The sequence below is a fragment of the Poeciliopsis prolifica genome, unplaced genomic scaffold (genome assembly GCF_027474105.1).
Source record: "Poeciliopsis prolifica strain line A6 unplaced genomic scaffold, Auburn_PproV2 SCAFFOLD040, whole genome shotgun sequence".
NCBI lineage: Eukaryota > Metazoa > Chordata > Actinopteri > Cyprinodontiformes > Poeciliidae > Poeciliopsis > Poeciliopsis prolifica.
In genome coordinates this window covers 2,827,221-2,852,397 of record NW_026562415.1, presented here as the reverse complement: position 1 = coordinate 2,852,397, position 25,177 = coordinate 2,827,221, and the positions used below count along the sequence as shown (strand labels likewise).

Here is a 25,177-nt window from a genome sequence, read left to right as displayed (position 1 = left end):
AGAATATTTTAAAAACATCAAATTAATTTGTTCAACGTATTAGAGAATTGCATTTAAAATGAGTACAGGAATATCACAGTATTTGGTCCTTTTGTATAAATTACTGCATGCAGGTTATCCACCTGTGGCTCAGCTGAAATGTTAAAGCAGTTCATGTTCATCATCTGCATTCTTGGTTTTGGTGTTTTTCATTTTCCTCTTGACAACACAATCGTGAGGTTTAGTTTCAACCAGTTGCCGTCTTTTTTCTGGGAATGTTTTTGCCTTTGGGCTTTTTCTCCTGTGGATGTAATGTCTGCCCATTTTCATTATTGGATCATGAAGACCGAGCTCAGCTGAGACATATTTACAGTTTCTTAGAGCTTCAGTTTTTGTTTTGAGTTTTATGGAAACTCTACAAGAGATAAAACCCAAGTTAACAAGAAGTTATGTAACAATAATGATGTTGATTTTCAGGGAGATTAATAAATTTTTGATAACTCTCGCTTGGTTAGTTGGTCTGGAGTTAATGATGGAAGTTGGTATGGAAAATAATTGGTAAAAGTAATTGGTTTCAGATTGAAATTAGTGCACTTTTCTAGTCATATCGACCACTCAAAGTGCTTTTGCACTTGAACCACCAATTTAAGTTAGACATGCAGCAGTCCTTGTAGTTAGTCTGTGGACATAGAGGAAGCACAAGGGAAGTTTCAGCAAGCAAATTACCATTCCACTGTTGACAGTCTGTCGAAGGAGGACCATATGGCAGCTCAACACATCCAGCAGGCTTGATGAGCGACATGTGCGTATCTGCAGCCAGCGGGGCAGTGCCCTCTTATAGACGACCAGCTGAAGCAGGAAGGAGAAACAGCAGGGAAAAGGTAAATAAAACACCACAACCACCCTGAATGATGACAGATAACATGGCCATTAAAGCGGATATCGGTGTTTTAGGCAGTGGGTAGGAGACAAATCCCGCTGAAATATGAAATCAACATCTTCATCAAGCTCATCAGCTGAGAGAAGCATGAAGTGTTATAGAAATGTGCTACTGGACGGCTCCTGAAAAAAATCATCACAAATTGTTGAAAGTTCACTGGACCTCAAACAAGTTGAGTTTTGTTTCTTTTCGACTCTTCTAAACTGCTTAAGAAACAGAATGCAAAATGAATCAATGCAATCAAAAATGCACGTTTTCTTTCTCTCATTGTAATGATGAAAACGCCACCATATTTTATATCTAGTGTCAGTAATATTTTCATTTTCCTTCATGCACAATATAATTCAGGATACAGGTGAATTAAATTAATGTTTGTGGCCTCACCTCACAACTAAAAACTCGTTCTGATTTCCAGGGAGGTTTGATTTCACATGTTCTGGAAATAAGGTGGATTGCTGAAATACTGTTTAATTTAGCTGTTACTCTGTTACTCTTGTTCAAATCCCAACATAAAACAAGCCAGCTCAGAAGATCTTCCTTACATGGCACTGAAATTAATTAGTCACTTCATGCTGTCTATTTTTAATCCCTTTATGCTATTTTTACATAAATTGACCCATTAATAGCCTGCTGATGTTGCATAAAGGATCCGTTTACTAGATATTCTCACTTGGAATGTGATAAAAATATTCAGGATCCATCCCTCTTCTCTTAACTCATGTTCTGTACTTTCATCAAGGGTAAAAACAAAGCAGCTAACTGCATTGTCCCTTGTGGCTGCCAACACCTACGTCCTTGGTATTCAGGGGCAGAGTGCGTCATGCATTTTCAAAATAGCAGTCCTGACATGAATACCAAGCTTAATAATGACAGAGCAAACACCTTGGGTGGGAAAGTCACAGCATCGCCCAGCAGACGAGGGCCCACTGCTCATGGGGTCTGGTCTGTTTGATGAATCTTCTGGGACTTTGATGGAAGTGAAGTGTTTTGTCTGATATGAATGGCCTGTCAAAAGGCGCTTTACGGTTTAAACAGCTTCCTCCATACATTTGTTTGGCTTATTAAAAGCAGAAATTAACAAATTATTGCACAACTCTAACTTTCGATCCATCGTGCAGACTGCAGAAAAGTTATCATCCAAAAAGCATCTGATTTCTACAACTGGTTGAATCAAAAGGAATGAATAATCCAAAACAGCTTTTACATTGCTTTGCAAAATGATTCATATCTTCAGAACTTCTTCATTTTGTCACATCACAACCACTAATTTTAATGTATTTTAATGGAGTTCTGTAGTCAGGAACAAAGTAGTGAATAACTGTGTGGTGGAACAAAGATGATACAACATTGAAATACATCTCCTGTCCCTGCTTGGTCTGCTGCCACCGCCCAGTTTCACCAGGGAGATTTTGCATTGATGGTGATATGTAGTGCAAATTGTTTGCCACATACAGTGCTGAGGAAAAATATTTGTACATTTTGAGATCTTCTGTTTTAGCTTTTGTTTCACAATTAAATGTTTAAGATTGTCAAATAAACTTTAGAGTTTAATTCAAAAAAATAAAATAATAGTTGGACTTTTTTCAGGATGTTCATGGATGTACATCGGCAAAACAATGCAACCGCGCACTTACATCCTGTGTTAATTTTAGGACACATGTAACAGGTCACACAACTTTCAGGTAAGTTTCTGTTTTTCTTTCCAGTCCACAAAAATCAAAGATTTTTCGAAAAAATCTCTGATTTTTTTCTCTGAATCTTTTTTTTGGAACTCTTTTATGGATGTAATTTCTGCCCAATCACTCTTCATTATTGAATCATGTGAGGTCTGCAGTGATTTGCTGTTCAACATTGTTGTAGTTGGTGCGTTCCTGGAGTAATTTCATAGGCTGATCATTTCTAGGAAGGTTAGCTTCCTAGAAATTTCTCCAACGTTTTCCTCTCATTGTGCATGATGGTTTCCTTGTGGATCAATGAAGTCCCAAAGGTTCCATGTAAGTGAGTTCTTCATGCTACAAGGTGGGCAGTAATCATGATTTTCATTTTGGATATCTTCAGCTTATCAATTAAGAAAAATAAAACTATACTAAAACATTTAACTGTGTTAGAAACCAAATCATTGTAGGAGGAAAATACTCTTCATAGTCCTGCTCTATAATTATGAACTGCTTTTTGTTTATCTGACAATCGAAGTACATTAAAGCTTATAGTTATGATGTGACAAAATATGAAAAAGTTGAAGTGGTTCATATTTGTACTTATCATCAGTCGCTATACATCCCTTCCCCACATCCAGCCTCTATATGTGTGTGGTGTGGTGTTTGTGTGGCTGCACAGCATGCATTTTTTTTCTGTTTTTCTGTCTCTGTCTGCCTCACATTCCAACTGCGTGCATGTGTGTGTGTGTGTGTGTGTGTGTGTGTGTGTGTGTGTGTGTGTGTGTGTGTGTGTGCCCTGCTGGGGTGTGTCATAGCCCTCTTAGAAAACCCGCTGGGCCCCCGCTTAGCACTCACACTGAGTGAGAAGGAGGGGATGGAGAGGTATGGAGGGATTTGGCGAGGGAGAGAAGGGGTCAGAAGAAGAGGAGGGAAAAGAGGAAGGCATCAGTGTGTTAAATGAAGGTTTCAAAATCGAGCTCGAAGGGTGAAAAGAAGGTGAGGGATGTTAAACCGAGGTGAGAGCGTGATTTAGCAGGTGTTTTTTTTTTTTTTGCTGCATCATCTCTAAAGTTTCTGCCTGTAATCCTGCGGTGCGTTTCTTCCAGCCTTCTCAGCCTCTTGTCTGCTCATATATTCGGGGCTTGTGTAACTTTGCGTCTGCGTTTGATAAATCAGGGGAGGGCTCCTAGAGGATAATTGCTCGTGTCGACAACACGCTTCATCTGTGCCCGCAGCGATCGCCGGTTGCCAAGGTTACGTGGCCACGTGTCAACACGTTCCCCCTCGAAGGTCGACACCTTCCTGAATGGATATCGCCACCGTGACTCTGTAGATTCTCTCCCTTCTCCATGACAGAGCTGCAGCAGCAAAGAGAGAAAGCCGGCAGATCCGATGACCTGGGAGGCCTCCTCGCTGCACTCGCTGAATCTTTAATGTTCCCTCAGGTGTTTCCTCACTCCACCAGGGCTTCACCTGTATCGCAGTGAAACCTGCTCTTCGTGTGTGCGTTTGTGTTGATTTGCTCTGAAAGGTTCTCGGCTGTTCTCATTTACTCTCTACCAGTGCAACATTTGACATAATCCTGCCCTGCTGCTCAGTACTAAAGAGTTACCTCAAAAAAAAAAGTCAGTAATTCAGTTCCTTGTAAAGTTGCTCATACTTGTTTATCTTTTAAAATAACAAAATGTTATGTGGCAGAGTTTCACAAAGCAGGGCATTAAAAATTAACGTGGTTTTGACAGGCAGTGCATGGGAAGGACTTTGGAGGAGTTGCAGAGATACATGACTCAGGTGGGAGAATATATGGAAGCATTACAACAAAAGCCATCAGGTATAAAATGAGATATAAAACCCGTGTGGAAGACACTAGTGATGTGGACGACGGTGCATTCAGGAAGGTGATAAACTAATTGTAGTTTATCACATTTCATCCCTTTTCCCTCTGCATAAGCTTTATTTTGAGCATGTGAGGAAAGCGTCTTCATTTACAAGTAAGTCTTAAAGCGACAATACGCAACTTTTATTTTTTTTAAAGTGTTTTAAATAGTTAGAATTGTTACTGTGTCATGACAGCATACTTGGAGATGGATCAACTGAAAAAATAAAAGTTACATACTGCAGCTTTAGTTGTAAGTTCATAGAAAATGTTTGGTATAAGTTACACATATTTATCATTCCATTCATCAAACTGCAATGAAATATTAAACATATTTTACAAGCATAATTTAAGAAACGTACCCAAATCTCACAGTGAATCAATAAAGCTTTGATTTGTTTGGGAGAAACTTTTTTTTTCTTTTAAGATTTTGGAAATGTTCTCATGGCTGCGTTTTTAAAGAAACCTTTCAGAGGTCATGTATGAAAAACTGCAGTGTCCAGTGTTTGCGTCACATCCCCAACTCCAAACAACTCCTCATACATATTTAAGAGGCTTCTTGACGTTGAGAGAATGGCTGTATTCACTGGCATTACAGTTTTGGTTTTATTTTCTCTTAGAGTTCGGGTTGATTAAATGTTATTGGGCAAAAATAGCTGGTGCAGCAGCTCTTCAGGCACCTAAAAGTCTAAAAGTAGATGTTAGACAGACCACATACAGTTATTGGTACTTTTATAATTTGAGAGAAAAGCCCTAGAGATAGATTTTAGATCATAGAAATGCAGGAGAGATTGGAATCGCGAGAGATGCAGTTATTGAACTAGATCTTTCTTCTCCATCCCTTTCCGGTCCGTCTCTTTCGCTTCGTACCTTATGTCCACTTTTCCTCCCTCTCTCTGATCCGACAGCTTGCCTGTGCATCCGACTCGCTACAGTAGGCTCATGTTGTTGTGTTACACAATGCAGCCATCCTTCTGTTTTTGCACCACACTTTCTGCCTAGGTGTGTGTCTGACTGCGTGTTTACGTGTGTGTGTGTGTGAGAGAGAGTCCTCAGCGATGCTCGCCATTTCTGCCAGCTCTGCAGTCTGACATAGGAGATTTTTCAGGCGTGCACACTCTCTCCCACAGTACTCAGCATTTTGGCATTTTCTCAATGCACTCTGTCATCTGCTGGCATGAAAAGGCTGCATATTGTTCTGTGTGTACGTGTTTGGTGTGTGTTTGCGAGACCGTCCATGTAGTTTCCTTCGGTCTGAAGGTGGAAAACAATAAATTTTTGCCTTAGATGAATGAAAAGATGCTTACTTTTGCAAGCCACTGTCCCTGCTACATGCAATTTCTAATTGTGAAGTAAAAGAAAGGTGATGCAATGTTGCGAAGAGGTGTTTTGCTTCTTATAAATTTGTTGGTTTTGCTTTCTTGTCAGCTAAAAAAAATCAGTTTAAAATGAAAAACGTAAATAATGTCAGGCTAAAATAACTCCAGTACATGATTATTTTGAAAATATAAGGTTATTGCCAATCAAGTAGTGGTTAGAGGCAAGGTTTAGCAACAGGAAATAAAAGTACTTTAGTATCTTTAGATGTGTCTTTCCTGCTGCGACACAAATGACAACGTTCTAGATGTTCTTAGCTAACCTGAATAAAATCAGAAAAAAGATGCAAATTAGATCACTAGCCAAGATTTGTCCTTCTTATTCCCTCATTTCATATTCCCAAACTGTAGACTTTAAACTTGAATCTACTCTCCTAAAGTAATTCAAAATGTGTCAGTAGTTTAGGTGAGAAAATCTGTTTTTTTGTGTGTTTTTTTTCCGATAGGTATTTGGGAAAAGCCTGAATGAAGCACAGAATGCATGTGTCTGTTTAGACTTGTCAAAGTGTTTGTTAATTTCTCCTGGGAAGGGATCAGGAGGCTGGTGCTGCTCAGGACTGCAGGGCACGGGGAAATCAGGGGACATGACCCAGCTGCACGCGTCTCTCCCTGGGCGCTCTGATCAGGGGCGCGGCCTCAATCGCAGGATTCTGCTCCAGTGCAAAACAAGGCCAACTGGATTTTCTCTGAAATATTCAACTTTTCTCAGCCTGAATTAATTGTATAGGTATTTGATTAAATAACATCAAAATCTGCAACAGAATTGCTTTCTCTTTTTTTTTGTATTTTAATTTTTATTTGTTAGATGCATCTGTCCGCCAAATTCTCGACTAAAAAAAGTCTGGCCTTTTAGAATTGCTTGCAGCACATGGAAAACCTTTATGTCCGACTGAAGGAAGTGATGAAGCTACTGCGCTCTTAGTACCTTGCTGATTTTTCTCACTTTATTGTCAAAATGGCTCCATTAAGGGTATCAAACTTCCCTGTACATACGAGAGGTTTCTGTGCCTCCACCATCAGTTGGATTCTCACAAACACTCTCATCAGTTTTATCAGTGTGCCAGAAGAGGATCTGAACCTGAAGTTTTTTGTTTTGTTTTTTTTTTCTTATGTGTTGCACTGCAACATTTCTCAGCCTGGATTGTTAAAATACACTATGAGTGTTCCTCATTCTGATAATCCTCCCCCGTCATTACCTACAATGCCACGCAGCTGGGGGCCGAATTTCGCAGCACATACCGATCTCCTGTACGTGTGCAGCCAGTCTGGTTATGGTGCCGTGTGTGTTAGTGAGCTATCAGGCTCCATGCAGCACCCAGATATGCTGCCATCAGGATAATGAACCAACACTATCTCATCCCAAAGAGTTTGTGGGAGGCTCAAAACAGTCGGGGAAACTCCCACATGTCATCACACATTAAGTGGAGCTTACTTTGTTCTTGAAGACATTGCTGAGACGTTCTGATGGATTGCTAATGTAGTAGTGGGACTCTTAGTATGCTGTGAAATGGGCTTAAGTTCCAGATAAAGTGATGCTGTTATTTTTTTTGACGGAAAATTCAAATGTTTGAGTGGAGACTTGATTTTGTTTGACTTTGTGCCCAACATAGAAGGACTTATAGTAGCTAATTTTTGCTGGTGTGTTTTTAAAGATTTGCAACAATCTGACATAAACTAAAAAAAGAAACTGCTTCACGTTGCACATAAACAAATAAAACAAATCTAAACAAATATTGGAACAAGCGACGTTAACTTGACAGAGATACGCAGAAGTGAGAGGAAAAAAGCAAGAAAGAGCTCAGAAGTAAAGTGGGAGAACAAAGCAGAGTGCTGCAGAGAAACAGATGGCGAGACAAAGCAGAGAGAAGTGTGAGAACGAGTGAAAAAGAGACATAGAGAGAAGTACAGAAGGGATATATTTAGAGGGAAAGACAGAGAGAGTTTTAGCCTCCCAGCTAGAGGCATGACTCATCTTCTGCCAGCTGACATAAGGATGGATGGAGACAAGGAGGAGGGAGATGGACGGACAGAGTCTGAGAGAGGGAGAAGAAGGAGATGGGAGGGGACGGAGGGCACAACGGAGGTGGGAGAGAGAAATGGAGGAACGGGGATGCAGAAGCAAGGTGGAAAGGAGAGATGGAGGGAGAATAAACCGAGATGGGTTTCCATGTATGGTTGTGTTTGTAGCCGGAGAGAAAAACAAAGAGGCAGATTTAAAGCCTAAAGCTTCTTCAAAGCTACTTCCAACTCTGTCTGCATGTCCCTCTGGGTGTGTGTGTGTGTGGGTGTGTGTGGGGGTGCGTGTGTGTGCGTGCATGGGAGAGAGGATGATTTCAGCTGTAAATTCCCCTGCAGGCGGCTGCATTTGGCAGATTGCTGCAGAACACGTGTTCATGATTAATAGAAATGCATTGGAAAAGGGTGACACTGAGGAAAAAGAGCTTTAATGTAAGGGTAGAGAAGTTTAAAATGTTTTAAAGTCTGACATTAATTCTGGCTTTCAGGCCTTTTGTTGCTACAGAGACTTGTATCATCTCTCTCCCAAAGGAAGCTTTGACGTTTTTGCATCCAGGGTTCCTAACACAAAGTGGAGAGCCACTGGTCTTCCACCCACGCATTTAATTTCAATGGTGATCAAGGGAAATAATTTTACTAGTGGTTTATGAGTGTGTGTTTCTATTGAGTCTTGATTTTCTTAAAGTGTTCAAGAAGAACCGGCAGGAGTTTACAGAAGCAAAGGACTCACAGATGAGATGGATGTTGAAATTGACTGTATCTGTCTAATAGCAGAACTAAATGAAAATCCAATAACCTGAGATCCTCTCTAATGAATCATCGATAGTTTGCTGCAAAAAACAGCTTCTGTGACCCAAGGGGTGTTGGTGTGGAGGAGTTAAATGTAAAAGGGGGGCAAATGTGGAGAAAAAATTAATAATATGAACATATTATTATGTTCGCCACGTGGCTCAGTGGTGGAGCAGGTGGACTGTAGGCAGAGGTTGCAGTCCTCAACGCAAATGCTCCTAGTTTGATTTCTGGCCACTGCATGTCTTCTCTTTTACTCTCCACTCTTCTTTCTGTTCAGCTACTAATGAATAAAGGCCACCGGTGACATGTAACAGTGGAAGCAGCTGAGAGTGCAATTAGAAACCAAGCAATTTAAAAAGAATGACTGGCAGAACAGGAACTGAACACAGGCCGGAAACGAAAAAGCAACCCTGAAGAGCTTTTGTTTTAGTTCAACCCTGCATCCATTTTCCAACAACCTCTAACCATCTTTTTTTCTGTTCCTGCTGTTTGAATCCAAATTCTCATTGTTTTTGTGAACATAGCGTGGAGTCAGAACGCAGGCAGACAGGTCAATCAGGTGCTTTCTAAAAGCAGCACTGATGAAAATACAGATGGAGTAAAAATGCTTGAGAGGAAGCAAAATTCTGAATTATTCTGTGTTTGCAATTTGCTGCTGGAGACTGAGCAATGGAGTCTCAGCATTGACTGAGATTCAATGCTGAGACTCATTCAATGCTGGCCCTGAGAAACATAGATCAAAACTTTATTGTATTTTGTGTTTCACTCACAGAAATGTTGTATTAGTTTTTGTTTGTATTTTTAAATTGGCATTTTCACTTTCACAACTTTTACTTTTGCGACAGAGCTGCATTATTAATATTATCAGTCTGGCACAGTTTCAGTAATGTTTCCCAGTGCTTTAGATCCTTAGGAGATGTAAAACAGATACATTTATCTTAAACTGTTCATATTACTGAAAAAAATATTAACATTTGCCATTAAAAAAAATAACCTGTCTAGATGTCTCAGCGGAGATGAAGGTGCTCAAAAAAACGAAGTTTGCTCTGTGCATCCTCAGCTTTCTCCTCCGCCTAAACTCTCTCCCTTTAACTAATGAGCAATCAATTTAAAAGTGACATTCATTTCCCAGAATTAATACTTTGCTTTCTGGCACCAGCGGCTTCCTCGGGGCACCAGTTCAGCCTCCATCAGCCGACTGCAGCTGCTTTCCCTGCAGGAGGGGAGCTGGCTGCTGCTGCTGCTGCTCCTCCAGTCTGGCACTGGAGGCAATAAAAAGTGAGGCTGGTGTTAATCCAGAGAGGAGTTGCCGACTTTCTCAGGCATTGCTCCCTGTTGCACGCCTATTGCTCATATCCCCCAGGGAAGTGCCGCCCTCCCTGCGCCTTCCACCCCTTTCTGCCGCTCTGGATCCTTTGCATGGACACTCCCTCCCTCTTTCACCGTCTGCTCTTTCCCCCTCCCATTTCTTTCTTCCTCTTACTTTGTCCAAGTTGTGCCTTTGTACCCTCACCCCTCCCTCGCTTTACCCCCATTTATTTATTTATTTTTGCTGAAGTGATGTCTGCGGCCCAACTGCTCCTCCTAGTGTCGTAATAGAACCATTGCATGCAGGATTCGAGTTATATGCTGGTCCTTTATTCTTATATTTCCAAAGATTTTTTTTTTCTGCAGATCCAAAATGAGACGTGGATCAAGTTCACTTTGTAGTGTCTCAAAAGCTGATATGAATCGTGAGCATCAAGGAGATGAACATGAACACAACTGAAAATAGGCTCTGATATCTTTATTAAAGTAAATTTTATACATCTGTATAGCAGTAGCTGGCACTGTAATATTAGTTTATTTAATCCAATGGCTGCCACTGAATGATTTGTTATCTAATTCCTGTCCCTCTACTGATACAGACTTTTGTTTTCCTGGTATAATGCAGGGCTGGCCATTGACATATATTAAATTTAGAAAATATTAAAAGGCAACATTTTATAACCACTTTTAATTCTTTGCATTTTCCTTCCAAACAGACAAACTTTCTTGTAATCTTTAAATTGTTTTGGTCTATAGTTATGCTTTTTATTTGTCTGTCGTTTTGAACTTTGAAGGGAGAGTATTAAGAGCCAATCATCGTATATAGCAGTTGTACACTTTAAATATTTACCATTGTCGTCATGTCACAATAAAAAACGTGAATATGTTTTACTGGGACACTTTCAATGGACTTTTTATGCAACTTTGCATTAAAAGTGTTATTTACCAAATGACAACAGTCTTAAAAATTCAAGAAGACTCCTTCATTTTCATAACATGCGTTCAGACAAAGTGTTACCGTACTTTATTAGGGCATCAGATTAAAGGAGATTAAAACCAAAGGCACATTTTTAATTATTAGTGAAATATAAAAAAATGAATTTTTCTGGGGGGGAGCAAGATGCTATATTGTTAGCTGCATAATCTTCCTTCCACTTCAACATAAGTTCATGTCTCTGTGTTTGTATATGTGCAGTAAAATACCTTGTAGTTTGAAGTTATATGACAAAATACTTTTAACCTGTAAGAACAGCAGTTTAATGTTAGATTTTGAATTATTGTCTCTGTTTTTAAAATGTTAAAAAAAAGAAACTGGGAATAGTGGTATAATATGTCGGGCAACTCGGAGTGCAGTTGAGTAAAAACCAAAACCAACCAGCAGATCAAACATCTGAATAATAAAATAAAAATCTGTCAAAATAAAAAAAGACTGCATGGAAATAGGAAAAAAATATATGTCTAAAGGTTTCTTTATATGTGTAGTTAACATCACTAACACATTTTTCTGAGTCATTACTGATCATGTTTGGTGATAACTAAAAGTTAATATTGATCTTTTCCCAGAAGGGGGCGCTGTCATCATATTATTGGTCTCATTTGCTTCCCACATTTGAGAGGAGAAAACTACAAGAACATAATTTCTTAATCTCATATCATACATTACTGTGGATGTATTTACTCTGAAACAGGTTTAAACACTCAAAATAGAGTGATACCTTTTTACCTTCTGTACTGTTATCTCAGTGTAGCGCACATACTATTTGGCAGTATGATACTGCTAAATAAACAAGGATCTAACTTATTAATCAGTATTTGTGAAGCTGTTCTTTTCCTACTTTTCGAGCAAAACAGCAGAGAGGAGCTCATTATCTAACAGCGCTTTATGGATGTTTTGATCGGTTTCTCAAGACTTCAGGGGCCTCCCATTCAAGTCCTCCTTTGGCCGAGTGGATGCGGTCTTTATAGAGAGGCACTGAGTCGGATCAAAGAGCTGCTCTGCAGGTTCACCACCCACCGACCCGCCTGCAGTTTGTCTTATAGACCCGGTTATGAATTGAGGAGCGCTCGCTTCAACACGCCTTTTCTTTTTCTCCTGACCGTCTGTCTGTAAATGTGTAGGGTAACATCTGCGTGTGTGTGTGTGTGTGTGTGTGTGTGTGTGTGTGTGTGTGTGTGTGTGTGTGTGTGTGTGTGTGTGTGTGTGTGTGTTTTATTTTTAAACTCCAAAGAGGGGGAAGGATTAGGAGACTTTTGATGCACTCACCTTTTTACTCAAACAAATCATTCACTTCAGCTAGTAAAAGGAATCTGACCCACATGAACTTTTAGAAAAGACTGGCTGGAGTTCAGCAAAGAAAAAAAGTTCAGCCCCCATTCACATGTATGGATGGATGGATGGAGAGAAGGAATCAACAACTGGATTGTCACACTTCAATCACCTCAGGCCACAGTCTGTTGTCTCCAGGACCTCAATAAAGTATCCACACCTCACATTTTGTGACGTTACAGCCATAAACCAGAATACTTTATCTTGATTTTACCCAACAAACCAATGCAGGTGTTGCAAGAAAGTGGGAGGAAAATAATACATCCTTAGCATGACACTGCCACTGCCGTGTTGCCTAGGGAACATCAGATTAAAGCGTCTAGTCTTAAAGTGCTTCTATTCTGCAGCGTTTAGATCATTCTCTGCTCCAACACATCTGAATCACGTGAACGGTTAATTGCTAGGCCTTCACAAAGGAAGTAATTCAACCTTTTGGTTCAGGTGTGTTCTAACAGGTATATATCCAAAATTTGCTGTACAGAATTACTCAAGGACTGGAGTTGCCGATTAAATATACGACTCTTTTTGTATTATTATTATAATTATTTGTAATGAATAAAAAAAAAACAACTCTCAACTTATGTGGTTTCTTTCAAAGTCACAACCATGCAGTACTATTTGTAAAAGCCGATTGAAGCATGATCCATAAGTGGACATTCCTGCAAAATATTTTATAAATGAAAATACAATGTTACCCCTAAAAATATTCAACAAATGACCCTCAGAAGGCACCTAATTAGCTAATAGATGTAAATCCAACCCCACATGGTATTTTATTGAGATGTATCAAAAAAAGGGAGTGATAAATGCATGTCACACTTTTCACGTCTGTATTTGCAAAGTTATTTGGAAACCATTTTCTATATCCACTTTTTTTGTGTTGATCTATCAAATAAAAAATTTCTCCCAGGTTTTCGGTGATATGGAGAACAAACAGAATACACAGACATTTGCAGAAGGATGTGTCAGATCCCTGATGTGTGTGTGTGGTTTCCAGTTGTTCATCTGATCTCCTCTCACGTGGTGACAGGAGGGGGGAGGCGGCTCTGGACTGAAGTCTGGGTGCGAAAAAGAGGAGGGGTGTAAACTTAAACAAGGAATGGGAGAGATGGTAGTATTAGCAGCTGCAGGGGGACGGGAAGGACAGGCAGCAGTCTCCTCACTTTTTTTTATTTCCAGATTTTAATATTCTTGTTCATGTGTGTGTTTTTATTTTACTGCCCAAACCAAACAGCTGGATTCTGCATGTCACACATTGGCTTGTTTCATTTGTCTGCTGATAGGAGAAGGCTTAAACTGGACTAATAAACTGTTTTACGCACAACGTTTTTATCTAACTAATGTAACGAAAGTGGATTTTTTTCCCCCCTCTGATTGATTTCAGATGATCAACTGTTTGACACCTTGGGATAAACTTTTAACTTATGTATGTATATATATTTTTTTTCTGGGTTATTGTATGCTGCGCAGGAAGAGTCTGATAAGAATAGGAACATTTGGCACACTCAAAGAGAACTCGTGAGCCGGACCCGAACTCGCACCGTCTCCATTAATTAGCCGGAGCAGGACGCGTGGTGACAACTTCTCACGCATGTCTCCACAGCAGAGCACTTTGCCCCGCACCGGCTGCTCAGTGGCGCCGCGGCGGACGATCATGGACAACGGGCCCGTCTCGAGGAGACGGACCGGAGCCGTCCGGCATCTGCTCCAGCTGTCGTGCGTCGTCCTCGCCTGCAGTTCCCAGCTTCTGATGGCGGAGGCGACTTCGTGGTGGTGAGTGACTGATAACTGCAGATGTCGTTTTGAACGATGCCGGTGCGGTTCAAGTGTGATTTGTAATTTGGAGCGTCGTTCGACGCGTAATTTGGGGATGTATTTCCTCCATGCTCCGCATCGGTTTTCCTCCTTTTATTGTGTGTATGTTTTGTTGTTTTCTTATTTTAAGATGCATTCATGCAGCTGTTTTTATTTTTTGTTTTCTGCTTTGTGACTTTGGGTGCTGGGTTTGAATGGGACAAACGTGAAGGCTCTGTCACAATATTTACCCTGGCTGGCCTCCCAAATGGCAGAGCCTTGTACCTCCAGGGTGCTTTATCCACACTTGTTTTAGAAACTGCTATAGTATTAGATGAACATGATGTTGAAATGATGTTGCAGACCCTCGCATGACATGAGCTGTAGAATCAGCAGTAAATGGTTTGTTTCATGTACTGAGCTGAAGAGTAAGGAGTTTTTTGGGGGGGAGGAAGGTCAAAGGGAAGGAATCCAAGGAGTAATAAAGATAGTGGCCGTAGAGATGTTCTCCACAGGAGTCTATTTATCTGTGTTTTATAGCCCACTTGTCCCAGTAAAACTTGCGCCTGACTTGTGCTCTGCCAGCATTCCAGAGTCTCAGTTGTATTCCCACTTTTAATCAGATTTCAACTTCAAATGCCGCGCATCTTTTCAGGTCTCTAGGTCTGACCCCGATCCAGCGGCCCGAGATGTACATCATTGGTGCTCAGCCTCTCTGCAGTCAGCTTTCTGGCCTTTCACAGGTGAGTTTCCTCACACCGTGCATGGGAATCCCCCCCCCGTGGGGACCTCTCAGAAGTGTAGAGCCATTACTCAGCTAATCTCTGCTAATCTCGGCTGCTGTTCCTATGTGGCCCCGCAGAGTCAGAGGAAGCTGTGCCAGCTGTACCAAGACCACATGAGCTACATCGGAGACGGAGCGAGAACGGGCATCAAGGAGTGCCAGTACCAGTTCAAACAGAGGAGGTGGAACTGCAGCACTGTGGACAGCACGTCCGTGTTTGGACGGGTCATGCACATTGGTGAGTTTTTCATGCTGGATGTGTTGGTTAAAATTCAAGGCAACAGCAGGGTTGAGGTTCCTTCAAGAAAGTGGTACTGTCATTTTCTGGTTTTTTTTTTTTTTTTTCAATCTATAGGGTAAAAACCCAAGAGCATCATGGGATTGTTGTTTAGAAAACTTATTCTTTTTAATAGACATGAGCTGGCTACCTTTGTGAGGGTACACCAGAGTTTTATAAGGATTCAAAAGCATAAACATTTCACCACAGTTTAGTCCTTAAGTCTGTAGTTTCCCATCTGTGTTGAGCAGAGGTGAGCTGCCCCTCCCCCACTCGCTGCTGCACACTGCCGGTCAGGCTTTAGTCTTTCAATGCAATATAAAATGTATATCAAGGAACATAAGGGAAAACTGCAGCTTCTTAACCTGATTACAGAGTCAACGTGATTTGCTTTTCAACTGCAACTTTTACTAGATCATAACACTTGGATACATTTCTTTGTTTTGTTCAAATGCAGAATTTTGCTCATCAGGGAAATAAAAACAAATCCACCAAGTTTACAGCTTGTATTTGGGTTAGGGTTAATGGTTTTGGATTAGCTACATGTTTGCCTGAATTAGTCAACAGTATTTATCTGGCATTAATACCAAGAAAATTGATATAGCTGTACATAAAGTTCATATGTATAACTAAAGGTATGGTGAAGCATACATGTGCTTTATAAAAACCGCCACTTTGTCTTGAAGAGACACGTGTATTTTGGAAGGATGAAGATGAAGACTTTTAGACCAAATTTCTTTGAAAAATGTCAGAATTTATCCCATAATGCTTTACAAGCTGGCCAAAAGAATCCCCTCCTGCATCCTATCAATACAACAATAAAAATATCCAGAAATTCAACAATTTTAAGATGTTAACTTCCAATTGTTTCCCAATTACCAATCGTATTATGTTCAACCGACTCTTATTTATGACAAATTAAAATTTGGACCAAAAGCACCGAGTTAACAGCTTGTGCGCAGGCGCAGTAAAGGGGGTTCTCAGTTCAACGCAAAACGCGACGCACCATAGACAGAAGTCACGCGTAAAGACGCTCGAGGGTGAAAAAAACAACAACAAAAAAACCCAAGTAGCTTCAAAACATGTTATGAGTTTCTGTTGTTAGCTTCGCTCCGTGTCCAGCTCGTTTCAATCCCCTTCAGGCGACGTGGGAAACGTCTCATCAACAAGTAAGTGTCAAATCCGCTGCAGGCGGTCAGTCCGTCCGAGAGCTGAGGCGTTTGCTGCCCTTCTCTCTGCCCGTCCGCGTTGACGGCGCGCTCTGTCCTCCAGGTTTATACGGAGGTGTGAGGCAGCCTCATTGTCCCGTGGCTCTTCTTTTGAAATGCGCAGAAGGGCGAAATAACATCAAGCCGGCAGATCCGGACCTGCTATTTGAAGTCGAGTCTCCACAGTCCCATAAAGCTGACGGGGGGACTGTTTCTTTAAAAGCGCACCGAATAATAAAAAAGGCTCACACGCCTTGTGTTCTTCTTTTCATGCATACCTTTCTGTCTGTCTGTCTGGCTGTGTTGATTCCAGTCCTCTCTGTGGCCCATAAAAGTATCTGGCTGCTTATTAGACAATACTAAATACTCCAACAGAAAATCCGCCACCAGAAAGATTCATATTTTATATTTGTATCTCTTTTTTGATATAAAGTGTAATGGCTCTACACCCGGGGAGTCATGGCTGGGAGGGCTGCTCAATTAGAACCTAAAGTTACTGCTGAGTTGCTGTGTCACTGAACAGCCACAAGGGCACAGGGTGCAGCTCCACAAAGCTTAAATGAGGATATGGTTAGTTCTTTACAAGTTGTTTGTATTTACTAAAATTAAGAGCATGATTTTATCTCCAGAATAGACATTCAAGTTACAAAACTGGAAACTCTTATGTGGCCTCAAGTCAGGATGCTGTTTGTTATTGTTATGGAAATGATTGACATTCAGGTTTATTAACTTCCTACTTGTCAGCCTATTGATCCCATCCGCTCTGTTTGCTTTTTAAGTGGTTGTGTATTAATGCAGATGGAGACTTGATGGTTTTATTGTGTTGTCTTTTTTGAACATGGTGTTACTCTGAGCAAACTGAATTCAATAACATGGACACGGGTGACAATGGTGAATTATTTGTGGCTTACAAACCAAAATAGGGAAATGATGTATAAAGTCTAGACATGCATCAAGTATTACCTCAAGATGGCTGAGTACAAATTCACCTGACTCTTTTCAGAATTTTATCATTTTAAAAGAATCTTTTTTTCTGCCGCTTAATCAGTTAATAGATTGTGAAAGGTTATATTCAAAATCCAAGTAAAAAAATAATCTAACACACATAAATAAAGATCTATAACTGTACCTAAATATTTTTTTCAAATGTATTAAACTAAAGCTATTGTCCTGTTTATATGCCCAGTCACTGATTAGGCATTTAGAGGCTAATCTTTAGACCAATAGCAGAAATAAACTTATATTAAAACAAGAGTCGCAAATGTATTTCTTTTCCAGGTTACGCTAACATCAGTTGTTCACTAATACTGTCTATCAAACTTCACCAAATAGCTTTATTTATACTGAAAGTTAACCACATGCAAATTATTTTATTTATTAATTAGGTGTCTGAACTACATTTAGAAACTTCAGAAGAAATACGTTTTTTTGTTGTTGCAGAAATGTTTGAAAAACAACAGTTTTTAATATATATATACATTTTTAAATAACTAAATGAAAAGTGATGTTTTTATCCCTCTTTACTTTGAAAAAGTAAATAAAATCCCATCTGATAGTTGCAGCATTATGCTGAGGGGTTAATTATTTTTCTTCATATTCTTATTTCGTAATATCTAAAACTAATTGGTGTATCAGATAAAAAGGTGTAGATACAAAAGCAAGCCACACACTTCAAATTAACAACAGATATCATCTGCAGAAGACATTTCACCAAATAATAATAAATTCTGTTCATCCACAGAGAATGAAATGAGTTGCATACATTCCTAATTGATCCTAGTTACAAAACAACCCAGTAATCTCAATTATTATTCAAACCAGTTAAAAAAGTTTCTTGCAATATGTTGAAGTGGGAATAAGATACACTGGAAGTCTATGATGGTGATATGTAATGTATTAAAGACTGAGCCTTGATAAATGCGACAGAGAATTGCACCTTGCATCATTTTTGAAATCTAAAAAAAACATCTCCTGGTTTTTCACTTCACCAGGCTCAAGGGAGACTGCATTCACGTACGCCATCAGCGCGGCCGGTGTCGTCAACGCCATCAGTCGGGCGTGCCGCGACGGCGAGTTGTCCACATGCGGCTGCAGCCGCGCCGCCCGGCCCCGCGATTTGCCGCGCGACTGGCTGTGGGGAGGCTGCGGCGACAACGTACATTACGGCTACAGATTCGCCCGGGAATTTGTCGATGCCAAGGAGCGGGAGAAGAATTACCCGCGCGGGTCGAGAGAGTCTGCTCGAATTCTCATGAACCTGCACAACAACGAAGCGGGGAGACAGGTATGACGGACCAACACACACCGCCACTTTTTCTTCTGCTGTGGGAACTTTGGTGGGGAAAATGTGTTTTTCCTCTTTTTACCCGCATACTATATCTGTACGTCTGTTAGGAATGTGTGTCAAAGTTGATGTGGCCTTCCCACACTGAGTGTGTGTGTGTGTGTGTGTCGGTTATTTATTGGGAACCTGCAAATGGTACAACTGCTAACGCCCTTGGAGTTTAGCTAGGTCGCCCAGGTCAAGGCACATTCCTGCGCTTTAACGCACAGACACACATTCACAGATAAACACGGACAGATGCAACACATTGGACATCAACATTATTATTATTATTTGGAACATGAAATTTGGTGGATCCATTTCATGGCACGTTTGCAAGATGTCACATAATTTTAAATCTGCACTTTTAGTCGTAAACCGTCTGCCTTGCCTGTTTGGGGGCAGACCGTTTAAGCTATTTACAGGACAGAGACATGCATGTGTGTATGCACAAATGCCCTGTTTGATTTGTGTGAGAGACAGTGAGCCCAGGTTTGTGTGTGTCAGAGGTTAAAGGTGAGGGTCTGGAGAGCTTGTGTTTCTGCCGACGGTCCCGTTGGGGCTATAGAAGAAAGTATGAGGAGGAAGATATACTGCCGCAGCTTTGTATTAACACATGCTTCCACATACGCATACTCTTTTGAAATAACTTTTCCTTTCTTCTCCTGTTTGATCTTTCGCTTTCATTGTCGTCTGTCCATCAAAACGGAAGAGAGGAGAAGAGGTAGATGAAAAAGTGGGGAGGAAGACAGGTTCTTTCCTCCTCTTCCCTCCTTTCTGTCTTTCTTCTGAGGACACGCTGGTTTGTCCTAAGTGGGATTTGTCTTGCTTGGCTGAACAAGGCAAACCACAGAGTCTTTGTAGAGGATGTAGAGGCCTGCCACTCTGTGTGTGTGTGTGTGTGTGTGTGTGTGTGTGTGTGTGTGTGTGTGTGTGTGTGTGTGTGTGCGTGTGTGAGAGAGAGAGAGTGCGAGAACAGCGAGTAGTGTGGTCTGTGTGTGCTGACGTCTGGAGGCAGAGGCGCACATCAAGGGAGGAATCTTTGTCAAACTTGACCGATTGTCACTAACCAAAATTAGATGCTCATGCAGCTTTCTGTTTAACATAAAAATATTCCTCAGTTTGGTGGTTCATTATGTAAATTCTGTTGAAAACCTTGCATGTGGCAGATTCACACGTAAGCAAATGGTCTCTTGCAGAGCCTATCGTATGCATACCAATATGCAGTCAGATCTGCTTCAGGTGTTTCTTCATAAACAAGATGAGGCGTATGACAATTGCAGTGCCCTGAAAACATATCCGGAGGAAAACTAACAATGCACATGACCATAAACATACCAAATTCACAGCGACACAAGGTGATGACAGATGCTGTGGAAATGCTTTTCTTGAGGAGGTGCAGCTATAAGAAGCTAGAATTAAGTCTATTAGCAAGGCTGTGAACTTGCCAAAGAAAACTACAATCTAATCATCTAGTTTTCCTACAGTTAGGTCAAAACAAAGACCGTCTTTTAAAATACAGTAACACCAACAATGCCAGTGAAGCATAGACGTGTGTTGACTTTTTTTCTTAACTTCTCACTTCATTCATGGTTTAGCCTGACATAAAAGGCAGCCTGTGTTCTCCATTTCTGTCCTTGTGTGTTTCAGACACGGGCAAGTACACCCATACACACACTCACTCACTCTAACCCTGACTGAGTAAAACCTATTGTGCTTGACACAGAGAGCATGTCTCCACCATGGATGACTGACCATGAAGGTCCAGAGTCACTGTGCCCAGCAGGCATGACCCACCAAATTCCTCACCATGGCTCTGGAGAATCAAATGCATGCTTTGACTGGACAGAATAGGATTCCTGGCTGCTACTATTTTGTGGTAAAAGTTTTTTTTTTCACGGGAGAAATAAGTGTTGTAGTTATAATATCTCAAGCTAAACCACCAAGCGTGTGTAGCCTTAATAACAAATACCATTGTCCTCTGTTTTCCGTGGCTGTCTGAGGAGGTCACGGGGGTCGGATCGCAGGATTGCAGGGTGCCGAGTGCTATGCCTGCTGGGTAGTAAAGAAGAGGTCTGAAAGCAGGGGGTAGGAGGAGGGACGCAGGGGTCAGGGGTGTTTGGGATGCAGAGGTTAACAGAGGTGAGAAGGTAATTGAGATCAGGCAACGTGAGGAGAGAGAATGATGGGTTTCATTAGCGTCAGGGGAAATTAGGAATCGGAGGTAAATGATTCAGTGAGTAAATCTGTGGTAGCTTGTCTGGTGCACACTAAACTCTTTGCAACGCTCAATAAGAGCGTGCGTAATTTATGTAGGTGTTTAGGATTGGGGTGTTTTAATGTGGCTTGTTTATTAAATGTTGTTTAGGTGACCTGGTAAAGCTGCAAGGTTTACTGCTGCAGAGACCATAAATCTTCTATTTCCTGTTCTGTGTTTGTTTTAAACAAACCCATATGTTCAGAACGCAGCAACATCCTACAAATTACAGGCTTTCTAAGAAAAAAAAAGTGAAAGATCATCAAATGTTTCTAATGTTTGACTTGTGGTTTTAAAGTTAGCTAAGGGTGAAGGAAGTCAAGCAAATATGTTCATTTTTTTACAATCTTTTTTTAAGAAGAATGCAACTTTGATAACACTAGTATTTAAGAGTATCAGGGGGAAATGGTGTACCCATTTTCATCGATACACCAAAATAAAAAACTGTGCAATCAACTGCTTTTTGAAGTCATCTACTGGTACCCCACTTGTAATTTACTCTGTGAAGGATTTTTTAAAATGTTATTACATAAAGAAGATCATGAAGACCAAAAACACAACACACGGGTCCCAAAGACTTGCAATTGCAGGAAAAGGTGGTTCTATTGAGCAAAAATGGTTGTTTGCACAAATAATATTCTATTAAGCGTTTGTCAATAGTCTTTTTCATTCCTTTCCACAACGATTCATTAATTTATGGTTTCTATCAGGCAAATTTCCCATAAAATACCCAAAAGTGTGTGGTGGCAACATAGCATTTTGTAATGTTTAGCAAGGATCTCCACCAAGTATTTTCAAATTGAGAATAAATGTAAATATATTTATATATACAGCTTATTAGTCATTTCCATTCATTGTGTTATTTTAAAAAAGACCTCATACTGTAAATTTGACTGAAACAGTCAAATTTACAGTACAGGCTTTAAATTTGAATGTTTTTCTACAGACTTTCAGTGGAAATATGTAACTGAAAGTCTGTAATTACATATTTCCACCACTAGATGGTAGCAGAGTAGTATTAAAACTAAGAATTCAGACTTCTGTACTTTGCCGTCATGCTGGTTGTTTTCTCATTGGACAATTTATTTACAGATATATATGAGTGTCTGTCTTTCACCAGGCCGTCTACAAACAAGCCTATGTCGCCTGCAAGTGTCACGGAGTCTCCGGGTCCTGCAGTCTGAAAACGTGTTGGCTTCAGCTGGCTGACTTCAGGCGAGTCGGAGAATTTCTGAAAGAGAAATACGACAGTGCTGCGGCCATGCAGATTGGACGCAAGGTATTCATTTGATATGTAGTGACCACAAACATTTACTTGAATGCTTTGTTGGTGATCTGTGCTAAATAGATACACTTGACATTCCCATGGTTTTTCCTTTTTAATGACTAGATGTCTGAGACTTTGAGGAAGTTGACTTCTGATAAGCTGAGCTGAGAAACTGGGTCTATATGTGTTTGAAATGTTAAATTTAATTCTCCTCCCAAATCTGAAAATGACTCTTGGTTCATTGAAGCCACAATAGGACGTTTATTTAAAGCCCAGACCACTGATCTGGTGGTCCACTGTCCAGATGTATCACTCAAACTTCTTCCCTCATTTCCTTTGCTCTACCAGGGAAAGCTGGAGCTGAAAGACAAGCGCTTCAACAACCCGACACCTGAGGACATGGTCTACATTGACCCAAGCCCCGACTACTGTCTCCAGAACGAAACCACAGGCTCGCTGGGAACGCATGGCCGCTACTGCAACAAAACCTCAGAGGGTATGGACGGCTGCGAGCTGATGTGCTGCGGCAGAGGCTATGACCAGTTCAAGACGTACAAGCACGAGCGCTGCCACTGCAAGTTCCACTGGTGCTGCTACGTTAAGTGCAGGCGCTGCACAACTCTCGTGGACCAGTTTTTGTGCAAATAGCAAAAAAGGTGGGTTAACTCTGACCCAAAGAAATCGGAGTGAAAACAGAGGAGAGGAAGGAGGCGATTATGACGAATGATGATATCCATTTTAATATAAAGAGCTGATCAATGGACTGATATATATACATATATATATATATAAAAAAGATGTCCAGTATCCTGATCACGGTCCTGATGGAAGAACAAAACGGCACAAACGAGGATGAAAGGGAAACAAAAGAACAGGTTTCAATCCCTTAAAGTGGGGACACATTGACCTCTGTGAGCTGAAGAGATAAAAAATAAATATATAATTAATAAATAAATAAATCTACAACTTACACGTTTTAATTTAAAGAGACTTGTGTTTGTTTTAAAGTGTGAAGCAGCCTTGATTCCTCTGATTGCCTGCTGCTTTTTGTAATGCAAGAGCACTGCTAACATCAGCGTATGCACTCCCATCCCACTGGCAGGAGCAAAGAAACGCCCCAAACTACAACCAGCAGAAAGGAAACAAGTCAAGGTGACAATGAACCCAAAGTGCCTTATAGAAGTATTCATACCAGTTCAGCTCTTCCATATTTTTCAAGTTTCATCCAAAAACTTGATTTCATGTGACGAACCGACAAAAAGTGGTGCATAGATATGCAGTACAAGGAAAACAATCCATGGTTTTACTTTGTTGAGCCATTTTCTGCTGCAATTATAGTTATAAATAACATTCTGCCCTGAACAAGTTTTATGTTGCTGTTAGGATAGTGGAAGCATCTCTCTGTTGAGTAGACAACACTCGACTATTACTAAAAATAAAGAGATCAGGCTCACGTCTCTGAGCATTGCTGCGAGCTATTCCAACCAGAAAATCTCTTTCTGCTGTGTTATAGTATGGGACTTCAAGCATGATGATCCTACCACCATGTAGGGATTAAATCAAACATGTCCAGTTTTAGGGTCTGTTGGACTTTTTTACTAAAACGTTTTCTGTCTTTAACTGGCCAAATCACATGCTTTCACATGTGTGCTGTGCTCCCTTCATGGCTCGTTGCAACGTGAATTTCTTTAGGGACTTGCACACCAAATGCAGCATCAACTCCACCAACCTCTGAAATCCATTCATTTGTGCTTCATGCTCCACGCGGCAATGTTTTGTTTTTCTCTTTTTTTTCCTGCGCTGAGCAAATGCCATTGAACTGTATCTCCTCCCTCAGCATTGAAGTGCAAGTAGCTCGGTATGGCTTGTGTTGCGCTCAGGTTAAAGTCGATATTTGTTGAACTTTGACTGCAGTTACACAGCGACAGAACCTTGCGTGGCCAATAGGTACAAGATATCTATCAGACTGCTCCACGCTGAGTCAAAAGCAGGAAACCAAACTCCTTCACTTGCTTTCTAAAGGGTCACATATTTCTTTATCTGCTTCTTTTTTGTTGGTTTTAGCACAAAGGAAATGTAAGATCTGCAAATCAAACATAACAATAATGCTTTTTATTGTGAAACTCTACCTCTTGCTTTGTACTTTGCTACGGAGGAACAGAGTGCAGCACCATCAGTGTTGCTTCCAGTTTAGCATGACAGGAGTCACTGCTGAGACACCTGCTGTGAAGCTCAAAGGAGTGTCTTTGTTTTTGTCACTCTTCCTTCAAAGCCAGGTTTGTGAAGTGCACAGCTATTAGTTGACCTCTAATCTCTATTCTCCTTGTCTGATTACGATCATGTCTTGAAAGGTTTGCAGTTCTTATATCTATTTTTAGATGATGGATTGAACATCTTAGTGAGAGGTTCAAAGCTTGAGGTATTGTTTTATAACCTCTCTCAGCTTTAACCTCCTCTGCAATGTTTTCTGTGACCTTTCTGCTTTATTCCTTGGTTTTCAGGATGCCGTTTGTTCACTAATGTCTCCAACAAATCTGAGGCTTTTGAAGAACTGTTGAGTTTGAGCTGAGATTCACCGAAGTGCATACAGTTAGGGCCAGAAATATTTGGACAGTAACCTAATTTTTCTGAGTTGGGCTCTGCATGCCACCGCATTGGATTTGAAATGAAACCTCTACAACAGAATTCAAGTGCAGATTGTAACGTTTAATTTAAAGGTTTGAACAAAAAATATAGATAGAAAATGTAGGAATTGTACACATTTGTTTACACAACACTCACATTTTTAGGAGCTCAAAAGTAATTGGACATATAAACATAACCCAAACAAAAAAGTTTTTTCTCAATATTTTGTTGCGAATCTTTGGAGCAATCACTGCCTTAAGTCTGGAACCCATGGACATCACCAAACGCTGGGTTTCCTCTCTTCTTAATGCTTTGGCCAGGCCTTTACAGCCGCAGCCTTCAGTCTTGCTTGTTAGTGGTCTTTCCGTCTG

General features: G+C 40.6%; 1 protein-coding gene across 2 annotated transcripts in view; it reads left to right on the top strand.

Annotated features, from left to right (window-relative positions):
- Positions 1–24,905, top strand: part of wnt5b (wingless-type MMTV integration site family, member 5b) — a 70,973-nt gene extending 46,068 nt beyond the window's left edge. The window contains exons 2-8 of one of the 2 annotated variants that reach the window (XM_055054739.1): positions 723–860; positions 13,875–14,044; positions 14,721–14,808; positions 14,928–15,087; positions 18,326–18,618; positions 22,035–22,193; positions 22,530–24,905. In XM_055054739.1, the coding sequence (XP_054910714.1) occupies positions 771–860; positions 13,875–14,044; positions 14,721–14,808; positions 14,928–15,087; positions 18,326–18,618; positions 22,035–22,193; positions 22,530–22,829 (1,260 nt within the window). In that variant the 5' untranslated portion in view covers positions 723–770 and the 3' untranslated portion in view covers positions 22,830–24,905. The remainder of the gene's footprint in view (positions 1–722; positions 861–13,874; positions 14,045–14,720; positions 14,809–14,927; positions 15,088–18,325; positions 18,619–22,034; positions 22,194–22,529) is intronic. The other variant, XM_055054741.1, reaches the window with a different exon arrangement.
- Positions 24,906–25,177: the final 272 nt, after the last annotated feature.